Source organism: Sarcophilus harrisii, chromosome 2 (genome assembly GCF_902635505.1).
Source record: "Sarcophilus harrisii chromosome 2, mSarHar1.11, whole genome shotgun sequence".
NCBI lineage: Eukaryota > Metazoa > Chordata > Mammalia > Dasyuromorphia > Dasyuridae > Sarcophilus > Sarcophilus harrisii.
In genome coordinates this window covers 15,403,434-15,416,221 of record NC_045427.1, presented here as the reverse complement: position 1 = coordinate 15,416,221, position 12,788 = coordinate 15,403,434, and the positions used below count along the sequence as shown (strand labels likewise).

General features: G+C 50.6%; 1 protein-coding gene across 1 annotated transcript in view; it reads right to left on the bottom strand.

Moving 5' to 3' along the window:
- The window catches only part of EBF2 (EBF transcription factor 2), a 252,512-nt gene extending 241,166 nt beyond the window's left edge, over positions 1-11,346 (bottom strand). The window contains exons 1-5 of the mRNA XM_031949646.1: positions 10,746-11,346; positions 6,758-6,914; positions 5,537-5,600; positions 4,925-4,980; positions 4,303-4,376 (exon numbers count right to left, since the gene is read on the bottom strand). Coding sequence (XP_031805506.1) covers positions 4,303-4,376; positions 4,925-4,980; positions 5,537-5,600; positions 6,758-6,914; positions 10,746-10,876 — 482 coding nt within the window. The 5' untranslated portion in view covers positions 10,877-11,346. The remainder of the gene's footprint in view (positions 1-4,302; positions 4,377-4,924; positions 4,981-5,536; positions 5,601-6,757; positions 6,915-10,745) is intronic.
- Positions 11,347-12,788: the final 1,442 nt, after the last annotated feature.

The following is a 12,788-nucleotide window of genomic DNA, read 5'->3' as shown; positions in this document are numbered from 1 at the left end:
GAGATGAAAACATGAAAGGCCAATTAATTATTAGATTTATCAAATGATTGTTTGTCCAAGGTCACACAGGTAGATTGTGACAGAGCCAAAAATTGAATCATGGCCAATAAATCAATCAACAAGCCTGTTGTGGGTCAGATATTCAAAATATAAAGACAGATAGTTGCTCAAATCATTTTTTTCTTAATGAAACAGCCCCTGCCCTCAAGGAACTTATAGTCAATCAAAGACCCCAAGACCAATAATAGGTCTTTAATGTCCTATGTTATTCTCTCTTCAATATGTCCTTAATACATAAATCTATTAAACATTTAGATATGGAAAATATATAAAATAAATTCAAAGGACTGGAGAAAAGGAAATAAGCAACTGTTGGATCTTGTTACCCTCATCATTATTCAATTCCAATCTGTGATCTCATTGCTATAGCCACATTTCTATAATACCTTAAGACTTACAGATTTCCCATGACTATTTTTGCTATCATTATTATTATTATTATTACCACTGCTATTGTGGAAGAAGAGACAGCTCTAAAAACGGGGTCAAGCTTCTGGACAAGACTATTGCCCCTCCAAAAAAAAAAATACTGCTTTTCAAATTCAGCCCTCAACTTTCCAAAATCTGTCTCTAATTTCAAACTCAAATAAGCGCCCAGCATGGCGGCCTTTGTTTTGTTCTCTCCTCTTCAACTCCTCCCTGTGATTGCATAACAAAAGTGTCTAAATTCACACCATCTGGCCGATAAAGACACTGGCCCCACTGGCCGGCTGGCCCATCTGATTAGGCTCCTGTCTAGCCTGAGCCTTGTGGCGAAAAGTCACAGCTGTGGGGCTTTCCAGCCCTCAATACAACTCTGTTATTAGCCAGCTGTAGGCCTCGAGACTACTTCTGTTCAAATTATAATATCTTTTAACCCTCTGAGCATTGAGGGCGCAGGGGCGGCTGGCAGCAACAGAACGGAGGAGAGTTCTCCTGGCTAATAATTGGCAAAATGAGGAAAGGGGGGGGCAGTTGAGAAGAGTGGGATAAAGTGATTTCTGGGGAAATTTTTTTCAAACTTTACTGCTCTCCCTCTTAAAGATTAGTGCACATATCTGTGTCCCTTTTTCACTGGAGGTTAGTTAGAAACATGGGGAGATGGGGGAGCTGTGTCCAGTTATGTGCAAATGAAACTAATTATGTTCTCAAACTACTAGGGAGCAGGGCCTTTGAATCCTGCCTCCCATGTTGGGTTACAAAAGCTAGAGATAGGAAAAACTTATCCTCCATAGAGTAAAGTGCTCTATAATGGGAAGGGAGACTAAGAAGCCTGCTTGGGGTACAAAGTAATAACAGTTACATTGACATCACCTTGAATTGCACCAAGCTTTCACTCATGAAGGCCTTGGATTTTTCACTACAATCCCATGATTTAGGGAATTAATGTTAGCCTTATTTCCCAGATTTATACCCTTTGCCTTGAGTTAGCCTCTCCCATATTGTGTACCCATCTACCCAACCACAATGGAAGCTGTCTGACTTCAAGAACAGTTTTAGAAATTTTGTAAAAAAAAAAAAACTTTGGATCCCTAGTTCGTAGCATAGATTTGGGGGGGCGGGGGGTAGAAGAGGGAGATATGTGTGTTTTACAGATAAGGAGAGAGGTGCCAGATTACTAATTACTTTGTGGGAGTGGGGATACCCCACAGAAAAGCTCCCTCCGGTTGCTTAACAGTCTCACAGAACTGCCTCAGGATACTGAAAGAATAAGGGACTTATCTAAGGTCACACAGCGAGTGTGTTCATGATTTTGGGTTGGAACCCAGGCTAACTCTTCTATTTACGACATCCCCTCGACCTAGCACACAATAGGGAGTTCAGAAATCTTGTTCTGATAGATGAGGGGACTTAACTAAAGTTACTTAATAATAAGTGTGGGAACTAAGACAGGAAAGAGAGAGAGAGAGAGAGAGAGAGAGAGAGAGAGAGAGAGAGAGAGAGAGAGAGACAGAGAGAGACAAAGAGACAGAGAGAGAGAGACAGAAACACACAGAGAGAGACACAGAGAGACTCTCATTTAGCCACTGAGAAGAATCTTAAAGTGGGAAGGAGGGGTGGAACAATAGCCAAGCTCCTCCACTGTTCTCCAAACTGCCGAGAAGTTCCAGCGCATTAAATTTTTATATTCTGTTGCTAATGCAGACTAAACTAGAGCCTTTTAAAAATTGATGCCTGCCGCCTCTCATTTAAGCAGCACAAAATAAGGAGGCTTGGATTGGGTTTTAAAACAAATCCAAACATCGCTGTCAGGCGGGCCTCGCAGCTGGGCGGGGTGGGGCCGCCTCATTTAAATCGCTAGGTGTAATTCGCCAGACAATGGGCAAGTCCCGCTCGGGGAGGGTGTCTCCAAACAAAGACGTTTTAGGGGCAGCGCGAGGGGAGGGGGGTGAAGGAAGCCGAGGCCGGCCCTTTGATTGCCCCCCTCCCAGCCCCGGTGCTCTGTCCCTTTAATCTAGGTGGCGCGCACGGAGTCCGTGTCGGGATTGGATTTTCCAGTCGGGCAGAGGCCGGCCCGGCGGCAGCCCGGACTCAGAGCAAAGAGCGCCCCGGGAGGGAGGTGGGAGGCGGCCCGGGGACCTCCGACCGTCAGCCAGCTCCAGCCCCTCACGGGGAAGGAGACCGGCCTCCCGGCCTCCGCGGAGGCCCAGTGGCTCCACTGAACTTGAGTTTGTTTTCATAATATTTGGGCAGACCCCAAAAGCAAACACATCTGATTGTCGTAGTTTCTGTCGGGCCACGCTGGGGAAAGAGGGAGAGGCGGCCAGAGTTGCCAGCAAAGCGGCCAGAAATCAGCCCAAGGGCCCTTCCTGACTGAAGCAGCAAAATAAATAAATAAACGAGTCCTCCAACCTCGGGGGTGAGGCTGAGATAAAGCGGGAGGAGGGGGTGGCTTCTTTCTCCCAAGCCGGAGGAGGGAAAGGATGCTTTCTTCTCAAGCGGGTGGAGTTGTCAGAAAGCAGGGACGAGTAACGGGAAAGAGACTTCTTACACAGAATTCGAAGTCTGGGCCTCCTCCCCACACACCCCCGCAAAAAATATATTTTTTTTATTTAAAAAATAAAAAATTCTCTTCAATATACTTTCCCCCCTTCTTTATGCTACTTCCAAACCCGCCTTCCAGTCAAGGAAATAACTAACACCGCCCCCCTTTCTTGAACCCCCTAAAATACTGGAAACGAGGGGATCAAATCCCATTAAACTCTAAAAAAGCAAGGGGGAGCCGGAGGCGGAGCAGAAGAGCCCGCACCTAGAGCCGTCTATCTGTCAGAAGCCAATGGTAAACTCTCCCCCGCCGCAAATAAAGATTTCCCTAATCCTCCCCGCCCCAGTAGGACCCGGGCCCTCCAGATCTTTCACTAGAGAAGGAGCCGATCTGCTTGCTCCGCTGTAGGTCGCTGCTGCTGGCCAGCCGCAGGAGGACCGAGGCAATTTCCCTTCGAGGTGAAATCATAGGTGCTACATTTCCGCGCGCGGAAATGAACTTAGAAAACACACCGGTGGCTCCCCCGAAGCCCGTTTTATCTGCCTCGGCTAAACACACCTCCCACACAATCTCTCTTCGCAGCCCAAGGCGAGACTTAACACCTCTGCGTTGTGCACAGATGGATTAAGAGGATCCCAGTCCGTTTAACTGAGGCTGGACCCAGTCAGAGTTAGGCAAGTGTTAGCACCCGGTACCCCCCCACACCCCAATTCCGCGGCTTGGCCTCCGAAGTTAGGGAGAAAATAGGCGAGCAGTCCCCATGCTGTCTGCGGACTTCTTAAGATCTTCCCCTCCCTATTCAGGAAGACTTTCTACAACTGGTCACCTTCCGCAAAGTCTCTTTTTTCCCCCTTCGCCTGACATCCAATGCCATCTAGATCATGGAAACCGTGTGGCCCTATTCCTCCCGCTTTGGGGTACATATGCTGGAGAATTGGTTGTTCCTCCTTCTCTTTCCAAGATTTCTGAGGAGATCCTAGCAAATTGGGGGAGAGGGCTACTTTTGTCTACTGTAGGAAGAAGTATACTCCCTCCGGAAAGTCCTCAGGAGCAAGCTAGTTCACCTTCGCATTCGCCCCATCCCTACAATAACCCCCGGCTAGCTCTTTTAGCATCTGTCCCAGAAATCCACTCCTGAGGACAAGAAGAAGCCAAGGATGGGAGAAGGATCTTTCTTGTCTCTGATCTGCCCTTCGGCTCGAGGGTGAGAGTCTCCAATGTGTCTCTCCCTCTGTCCAGAGAGAATCACTCAGCACCTCCCGGCAACTTCCGCTTACCTGCACATGACTTCGTGTGTGAGCAGAACTCTGCACATCTCCGGGTTCTTGTTTTGGCCCTCATAAGCTATGGGCTGCCGGGAGAAGCGAAGGAAGGAGCCGGAAGAAAAGAGGAAAAACGATTTTAAAACAAACACAGAATAAATCTTTCTCGTCCTGCACTTTTTAAGGGAGGCTAGCAAAGGGAGGGAAGAGGCAACTGAGGCAATCGTGAGGAAAACTTGATTGGGGGAAGTAAAAACAACAACAACACCATTTTGTCGAATATTAATATATCTGGGGGGGGCAAATATTATTTTGCCTGAATCCCCTTTCCCCGAATTGTTTCAAATCTGTCCTCCCCTTTGAGATTGTTATTCGGGGCTAGTTGGTTGTTAATTAAAAAGTGGGGATCCTTCTTACTCTCTTTTCTCTCCCTCCCTGACACCTCTCGAGCGACAAGGACCCCAAGACTTAGACTTCGTAGCTTTGGAGAACGGTTAGAGGGTTAATGAGATGGGAAAAGGTGAGCGGCGGGAGGAAAAAGACAAAGCCTCAGCAACGGGAGAGAAAGGATTTGGGGGAGAGGGGAAGGAAAGGAACGAGGTGGGAAAGAGGCCCGACCCCCACCGCCTCAGCTCACCTGCTTCGTGACCGAATCGATGAGCCGCACAAAGAGGTCCTGTTCGGTCCTGACCCCTAGGAAGGTGGACAGTAGGCAGAGAAGTCACTCACTTGACCCCGCCGCTCGAGAGAATCAACTTGTCCCAGACACCCCGACTTAGTGAAGAGATAACCCTCCGCTTCCCCCACCAAATGAATAGAAAGGAGCTTTGATCTTGCACTTAAGAAAAAGAGGGTGTGAGAAATTTTGTGCTCGGAAGAACTAAAAGTTACTCTGCCTGTCCTCTCCTTCCCCCCCAAAAAAAAAAATCGAACAAAAACTTGAACGCTGTGGAGCCCCTTAGTTTCTTGGTTTTTTCTCCTTGCGTCTGGACGCAGGCTAACGCTGCACACCTCTGAGGAGCCAGGTTAGACTCAGTTTCCCCACTAAGCCAGCCTCCTTCTGTCCCAGCTTCCTCCCCCCAGGCTGCTCAGCTTCTGATGGCTCCCAAGTTCCTGCACTGGAAGTCACCTGAGAGCAAGTCCCCACCAGGACCCAGAGCTGCGAGTTCAAATCCCTTTCGATTGAAAATGGCAACACCCCTCCCCCGCCATATCCCCCTTCCCTTTTCCACACCAGAGAAGGCCTCACCATTGCTATAAAGCAGCTGTAATTTGTAGTGGGTGCCATTGTTGGTCTTCTCGTTGCCTTGTTCCTAGAAAGAGATGGGATTAAAAAAAAAAAAATCCATCTCGCCGTCGGGAGCTCTTTCCCAGTCTCTCCCCCTCCAACAGAAACCTGCCTCCGGCAAAGGCCCGGGATCTCCGGCGCTCCCTGGCTCACAACTTCCGAGCCAGGACTCAGAAAAGTTCCAGCTATCTGGGTCATGGGGAACCCCCACAATCCCCCTCGCCACCCAGTTCTCCCGAACTCAGAAAGCTCCTGTATTTGGGAAGCCTGCAAAGCCAAGACCGTTCGGGGACACAGCGGCCTTCCTCAGAAACACGCTCTGTGCTTTAATGAGGATGTGTGTTGGTGACAGCCTTGTCCTACCTTCGGCTGAAGGCGAGAGAAATTAAGTCACCGGGGGGACTCCGTCTCGGGCTCTCCGAGCCCCTTTGCTTATATCCTTCCCCTCGGCAAGCTGAGCCCAGGACGTCTTCACCTGCTTCTAAGTCTGAGCCCAAGGGGGTGTTTCTCACCTCATCCCCCCACTGCCTTAGGAATGGTGAGGAGCCCAGAAGAGAAGGGGCTCCGTGCACACATAGGTGAGCGATTGCCTTTTCTGCTCTGGGCTTCCTGCAGAATCCTCTGCGAGCGAGATGACCGACTACTTGGGCAGGGACCCAGGCATAATAATAATAATAATAATAATAATAATAATAATAATAATAATAATAAATAACGGGGAAAGAGGCATTCTTCTCCTTCTTACTCTTTTTCCTTTTTTTCTTTCTTTTTTCTTTCCTTTTCTTTTTTTTTTTTTAACGGGGTTTTATTTATGGAAATTGCTTGAAAATGTAATTGACCGGAGCGGCTAATTATGGGGAGTCAGCAAAGGTCCCGGGTGAGGCCGAGAGGCAGCTTCACTTCTGAAGGATACATGTTCGGGGGCTAAAGGAGGAGAGGAGAGAGAAGGGAGGGGGCGACGGGGCTGGGGGAAGTAGGGGATGCTTTCCTGGGTCCCGGGAGCAATTCGTCCATTTATCATCCCCGGGTGAGCCTGGCTGCCCAGGGCGGCGCAGTGACAGATGGAAGAACTCTCCGCTACTTTGCAGAAGGGAGTCGTTAAGGGCAATGAGTGCGAGTGAGGGGGAGCCGGAGAGGGGGCGGAAAATGCTCTGACCCAGCCCCCACCCCCTCTCCTCTTACTTTGTCGTTCTCCACGAAGTCCACGAAGGCGGTCCTTTCGATCTCCACCGGCTGACCCTGGCGATCATAGAGGGCCAAGACGAAGTGGAAGAAATTGGATTTGCGCAAGTTGGAAGGAGGCTGTTTCTCAAAATGAGCCCGGGACAAGGCGACTCCGCTGCGGAAGAACAGAAGAGAATGGGGGAAGAGGACCCCAGAAATGCGGCTGTTACACTGGAATCAGATCATTCTCTTCGGGGAAACCGAGGGATCCAGCCCTGCCTTTCCCAGAAGCCAGGCCCCTAATGCCTCTTGAAGGCCTGACTAGCCCTTACCCACAATCCCATTAAAAATCCGGCCTTCTGGAATAAGGCTCCGCACCTTGAAAGTTAGAACCTGACGCGCAATTTGCTGAAGGGGCTCCCAGCGGAAAGTACAAAAAGAAGCCCCCTAGTTTCGTGGAAGGTTACTGTCATGAGGGCAGTGACAGCACCGAGTTTGACAATCTTTTAGCCTGAGCCGTTTGGTTGTAATTTTCGAACCGAACCTAATGGGTTGTAGAGGTCCCCACCTGGATCCCTGCTGCAGAGGACATTTCTTCCCGCCTGATCTCTCTCTCTGCCCTTGGGGATCTGAGAGCACAGGACCCTCACAGAGCCCCCCCCCTCTTATATTTGTCTGCTTTTCTAAGCACCTACCAAAAAAAAATCCCTCCGAGCTTTTTTCTACCTCAGTACCTGCAACGAACGGGTGGCAGAGAAATGAACTGATGCTGAGTGGAGTTAATAAGCTGCTTATTGATATATTGTTGTTAGAAGCAACTTGTTTGCGTATGAAAAGCCAATTCCTCCTCCTAGTTTGAGGACTGATTCCCTCACCCACCCACCTTTTCTCTTTTATAGAGCTGATAATCTCCTGTTTACATCTAAGCAGTCGCCCCTTTTCCCTTCAAGAGAAGATTCCTAAACTGGGAGAAAAACAAAATTGACTCCCGAAATAAGAATCTTGGGAAAAGGCAGCGTCCAAGAGCCGAGCTGGGATGATCAAAACGCGGTACCGGGTCCCATTTTCCCCAGGTCCAGCTACAGTTCTCATCCACTGCTAAGCTTTTCTCCTCCAGGAAAGTCTGGCTCATCCGGGCCCCTGATTGTGTCTAACTTTCCTTCAATCTCACTGTTTCACCCCAGTGAGAGCCCGGGTAGGGAGAAGGGAGTGAGTGATTTCGAGGGAACAAGCCCAGGGAGAGTGGGGCTGGAGAACCCAAAGTTTATTCAAAGATGAATCGCTCTCCAGTGAGAGTGAATATATTCTCTCCAGCCCAACTCCCTTCTCACCCCATCCCAGGCGACTGATGCTTGGACATTTCCCCCAAGGGGAAAAAATGGGGACCAATAGGGGTCTTTTAGGAGAAGGAGGATGGATGGACTGACGGACGGGCCGACGGAGGGACGGCTGGCTGACTGGGTGGGTGGGTGGGTGAGCTTGCACGTCTGTTCTTGAAGCTGGTGAGCACACGGGCCCTGGGAAGGCCTCGTTCCGGGCTAGTTTGGGAGTTCTCGAGCTTCAGAAATCCTCCTCTCAGGCCTTTGAGCGTTAGCTTAAAATCCGGGGTTGAGCCGGGCAAGAGCTCCCAAGAGCTCTCGCTCTCTCATAATCAGGGTGGCAAGACGCTTTCACTCTTAAGGAAAATTGTCTGGAGGGGCAGAGGCTGGAGGGAGAGATTCGATTTCTCTGCATCGTTTCTGGAAGAAACAGTGGTTTCTCCCCTCAGGCTCCTGGGGAGAGCCTACGGGAGCAAGCCCGGCGGTGTCTTCTCGGGGAAGTTTCTCTGCCCCTGCCCCAATTCTTGTGGCAGGAATGAGCTTAGAGAACTGCTCAGCCTGAGGAGGTGAAGAAGAGGAAATTGGTCCCAAACCTCCCAGGAAAAAAAAAAACAAAAAACAAAAAACATAGGCGTTTGAAAACCATCTCTTCCATCGAACTGAGAAAATCTCTTTCTCGGCTGGGCTGCTGCCCAGGCGTGCTGCGAAGAGAATCTTGCCGGCCCCCGAGGCTCAGCTGGCTGCCCCTGAGATATCAGGCTGGCTGGACTGGGCCTTAGCTGACCTCCCAGCGGTGAATCAGATCCCTAAATTCGGTTAGGGAAGCATGAAACTGGGCTCCGGGCCCAGGGAGCAGGTTCGATCCAACCGGGGACAGGGAGGGTTCAGGCAGCTTCTCTGGGAAGGGGTTTGGATATGGGCTACGAAAAGGGGAAGGGGGAAGCTTCCCCCTTTAGGTGGATTTAGGTGGATTGCGCTTCACCTAAAGAAGCCTTGGACCTCTGGAGCAGCTGTTGAGGGTGAGAAAGGACAAGGAAAGGAAGGAAGGAAGGAAGGAAGGAAGGAAGGAAGGAAGGAAGGAAGGAAGGAAGGAAGGAAGAAAGAAAGAAAGAAAGAAAGAAAGAAAGAAAGAAAGAAAGAAAGAAAGAAAGAAAGAAAGAAAGAAAGAAAGAAAGAAAGAAAGAAAGAAAGAAAGAAAAAGAAAAGAAAAGAAAAGAAAAGAAAAGAAAAGAAAAGAAAAGAAAAGAAAAGAAAAAGGGGACATTAAAAAGAAACCACTGAGGGTGCAAAGCAAAGGAATCCAACAGGCTGCCTATTTTAAAAGGGGCATTAAAGAGACTGGGGACTCGAATGTGGCATTTCTCTTGCCTCAATGTCAATTCCAGGGACCACTGAAAACAAGAGGAAGAGAAGTTTGTATGTCCAGTTCGTGAAGCAAACTGACATTGAGTGTTAGTTTTCTCTCTGTTCGCCTTTCTTGTCTTCTGTTCTTCCTTCTTTTCTTTTTCCTTCTCCCTTACCTTCTTCCCTTCAAGTGGTTTTTTCTTTTTTTTTCCTTCTCTATTTTCTTTGTGCCCTTTCTCTTCTTTCCTTTCACCTTTTTCTTTTCCTTTATCTTTCCCTTCTTTCCTCTTGTTTTCTAACTTTTCCCCTTCTTTCTTTCCAACTTTATTTCCACCTAGTCCTCTTCCTTCACTTGCTCCTCTTTTTCTCTTCCATTTCTGCATTTTCTTTTCTTTTTCCTTTTGTTTCTTCTTTCCTTTCCTTTCCTTGCATCTTTCTTTTCCTTTCCTTCTCTCCCCTTCTTTTCCTTTCCTTTCCCCCACTTCCCTTCCCTTCCTTTCCCTTGCCTTCCTCGGACTTTCCAGAATCTCCTGAAGCTCGGCTCCCCGCAGTTTCTCGGGGCTGGCTTGCCGGCTCTCTCCCGGAGCTGGGCGGCCTCTCCCAGCTGGACATTGCGCCGCCAGCTCTGCAGCCAGGCTGCACTGGGGGATGGGGGCGATGGGCCCAAATTGGGGGGAGGGGGGCTAACTCCCGAGTTTAGGGCGAAACCTCTCTTTTCTTGTCCTCTCAGGTGGTGGCGCCGGGTGACAGCTGCTCGCTAACTGGGGTCTCCCTCGCTGCCTTCGCCTCGGGCACATCCTCGGGCTCCGGGGAAAGTGACAGCTGAGCTCCGGGGCCTCGGGGATTCGGACCCGGAGTCTGGGGCTCTGGAAGCTCCGGGTTGGGGTTTGAAACGGGGACGAGCCTCTTGTTCGGGAGTTCGGGAGAAGGGACGGGGAGGGTGACGAAATTACAGCGGCAACTCGGAGCCTCGGCCCCTTATTTTCGAGTGACAGAGGGAGAGGAGGAACGGAGAGGTTTCTCCATGAAGCTACAGCGTTCTGAGAAGAGGGTGACAGATGGGGAGAGCAGAAACATGAGGGGGGAGAGATGAGAGGGATAGAGAGATGAGAGAAAATGCGAATGACAGAGAATAAAGAACCGAGACGAAAAGAACACAGAGCCGGAGGAGGAGAGGAAAAAGAGGAAAGAAGAGGAGACCGAAGAAAGAAAAAGAACAGAAATAAAGCGGATGAGAAAGGAGAGGGAAGAGAGAGAAGAGGAGAAAATGTGAAAGAAGAGAAAGAAAAAAGGAGGAGAGGAGGCAAGGAAACGGGGGGTGGGGTGGGTATAAACGTATTTACCTTTGTGCCGCGACGTTCGCATCCACCACTCCGACGTTTCGAACCCAGGACCGGACCGAATCCATCTCTGCGCCTAGAGCTTTCTCTTTCAGAGCTGGTCCTCTTCCTAACGTATCTTGAATCCCAAACATTTAAAAAGTCTGATCCACTCGAACAGATGCCTCTAAATTTTTTGTTCTTTGCGAGTGTTTCTTTTTTTTTTAAAGGATAATATCCACGGAGCCCTGAAAGTCACGAGACTCGCACCGCCGAGTGTTCCCTTCCCCCTCCCCCAAAAAATAGAAGTCCTAGAAAGAGACGAACAGCCAAAGTTTGTCTTTGCTTCTGGCTCTCTCTGGAGAAGCTCGGGCTTCTGCTCGCAGCCGCCGCTCGGCGATGTAGGCCTCCGTCAAAGTTTGGCTTGCTCTGCCCTCCCCTCCCCTCCTTTTCGGCAAGTTCGCTCCTGCCGCCGGCCTTCACCTCCGCTCGCCTATAACATCCTTCCCGCCGCAGCCCGGCCTGCATCCAGAGAGCGTTCGCTGGCCAGGAGCATCACCTGTTTTCTGGGAGAAGCAGGAGGAGATGGACGGCTGCCTAATCTCGCCCCCTTCCTCCCTCCCAGCCCCCCTCCCCTTTCCTCCCCACCACTCCAACTCCGAACCAAAAAAAAAAAAAAAAAAAAGGTGGGGTGGGGGGTGGGGAGAAAATCCCAGGATGAATTGTCAGAGCCAAGGGAAGAAATGGATCTAGTGAGAAGCTGGCTGCTCTGAGAGAGGGGGAACGGGGATACAGCCGCTCGGAGGCCCCATGAATGGGTTACTGAGAGCAGGAGACACACCAAGGAGGCGGAGCCGCCTTCCCGATAAGGAGCGCTCATTTGCATAGACTCGCCCCATTGGAGGGCGGGCGGGCGGGCGGGCCGGGGGCGCCCTCCAGCCCCTGCCCAGCTCCCGGCTCCGCGGCCGAGCCCGGGAGGTGAGAGCGGCCGAAAAGCGGCCCCGGGGCGCGCGGCAGCCTCGCCTAGCTCGGGCCGCCCGCCCGCATCTCCCTCCCGCTCGGCCCGCGAGCTCACCCAGGCCGAAGTTTACCCCTCCGCCAGCCGCGCGGGGCTGTCTCGGGAGCACGTGAGCCGGGCGCTCCGCCGCGTGCCCGGGATAGCTGCCGCCGGCTCGGTACTCGCGTATGTCGCGCTACTCGCTCTATTGATAGAGACACACGCTGGAGGCAAACTCAAACAGAGCCTATTTATGTGCGAAGGCGTACATATTTGTAAAGAGAGTGAGAGTGTGGGCCCACACGCACTGGGATGTGTGTGTAAACTTTCCCGGCAGTCACACCGATCGCTGACAGCCTTCCCGCAGCCTCCTCAGAGACGCCGGCACTGGCGGCTCGCGGAGAGGAGCGTTTTGGTCGGGGGGTTGGAAGTTGTTTGGAAAATATTTACTGTTGGGGGCCGGGGGGAGGGGAGAGGTGGGGGCTCCGAAGGAATGGAAGGAAGGAGTGAGAGCCCGAGCGCTTTGGGGAAAGAGAGGCCCAGAGAGATGCAGTCAGTCAAGTTGTATTTATTAAAGTGTCTGCTGCTATGTGCTCGGTACGGTGGGGGTACAAAGGCAAAAACTCGACCCTGCTCTCAAGGAGCTCACAGTCTGATACGGAAGAGAACAGGCACCCGTGGAGCCGCCGGAGAAGGACGAGACTCAGAGACAAGGACAATAAAAGAGAGACAGTGTGAAAAGAGGGACGAGAGTAATAAGAGAGGAGATGAAGAATAGAAAGGGGAGAGGGAGAGGAAAGAGAAAAGCTGAGAGACACGGGAAAAGAAAAAAAGGAGAGATAAAAAGGAAGAAAAAAGTAAAAAATGAATGAGAGAAGAGAGTAGGAGGGGAAAAAAGGAAAAAAGAAGAAAGAGAAGAAAGGAGAAGAGAAAAGGAAAGGAAAGGTGAGAGAACTTGGTCTAAATGCTGTTTACCTAGATATAAGGAGAGAAAGTGAAGGGGGGATAGAAGTTTATCAGGAAATTCACGGAAGAGCTGGGAGTCCGGGGCCACACAGTTGCGCTGGCCA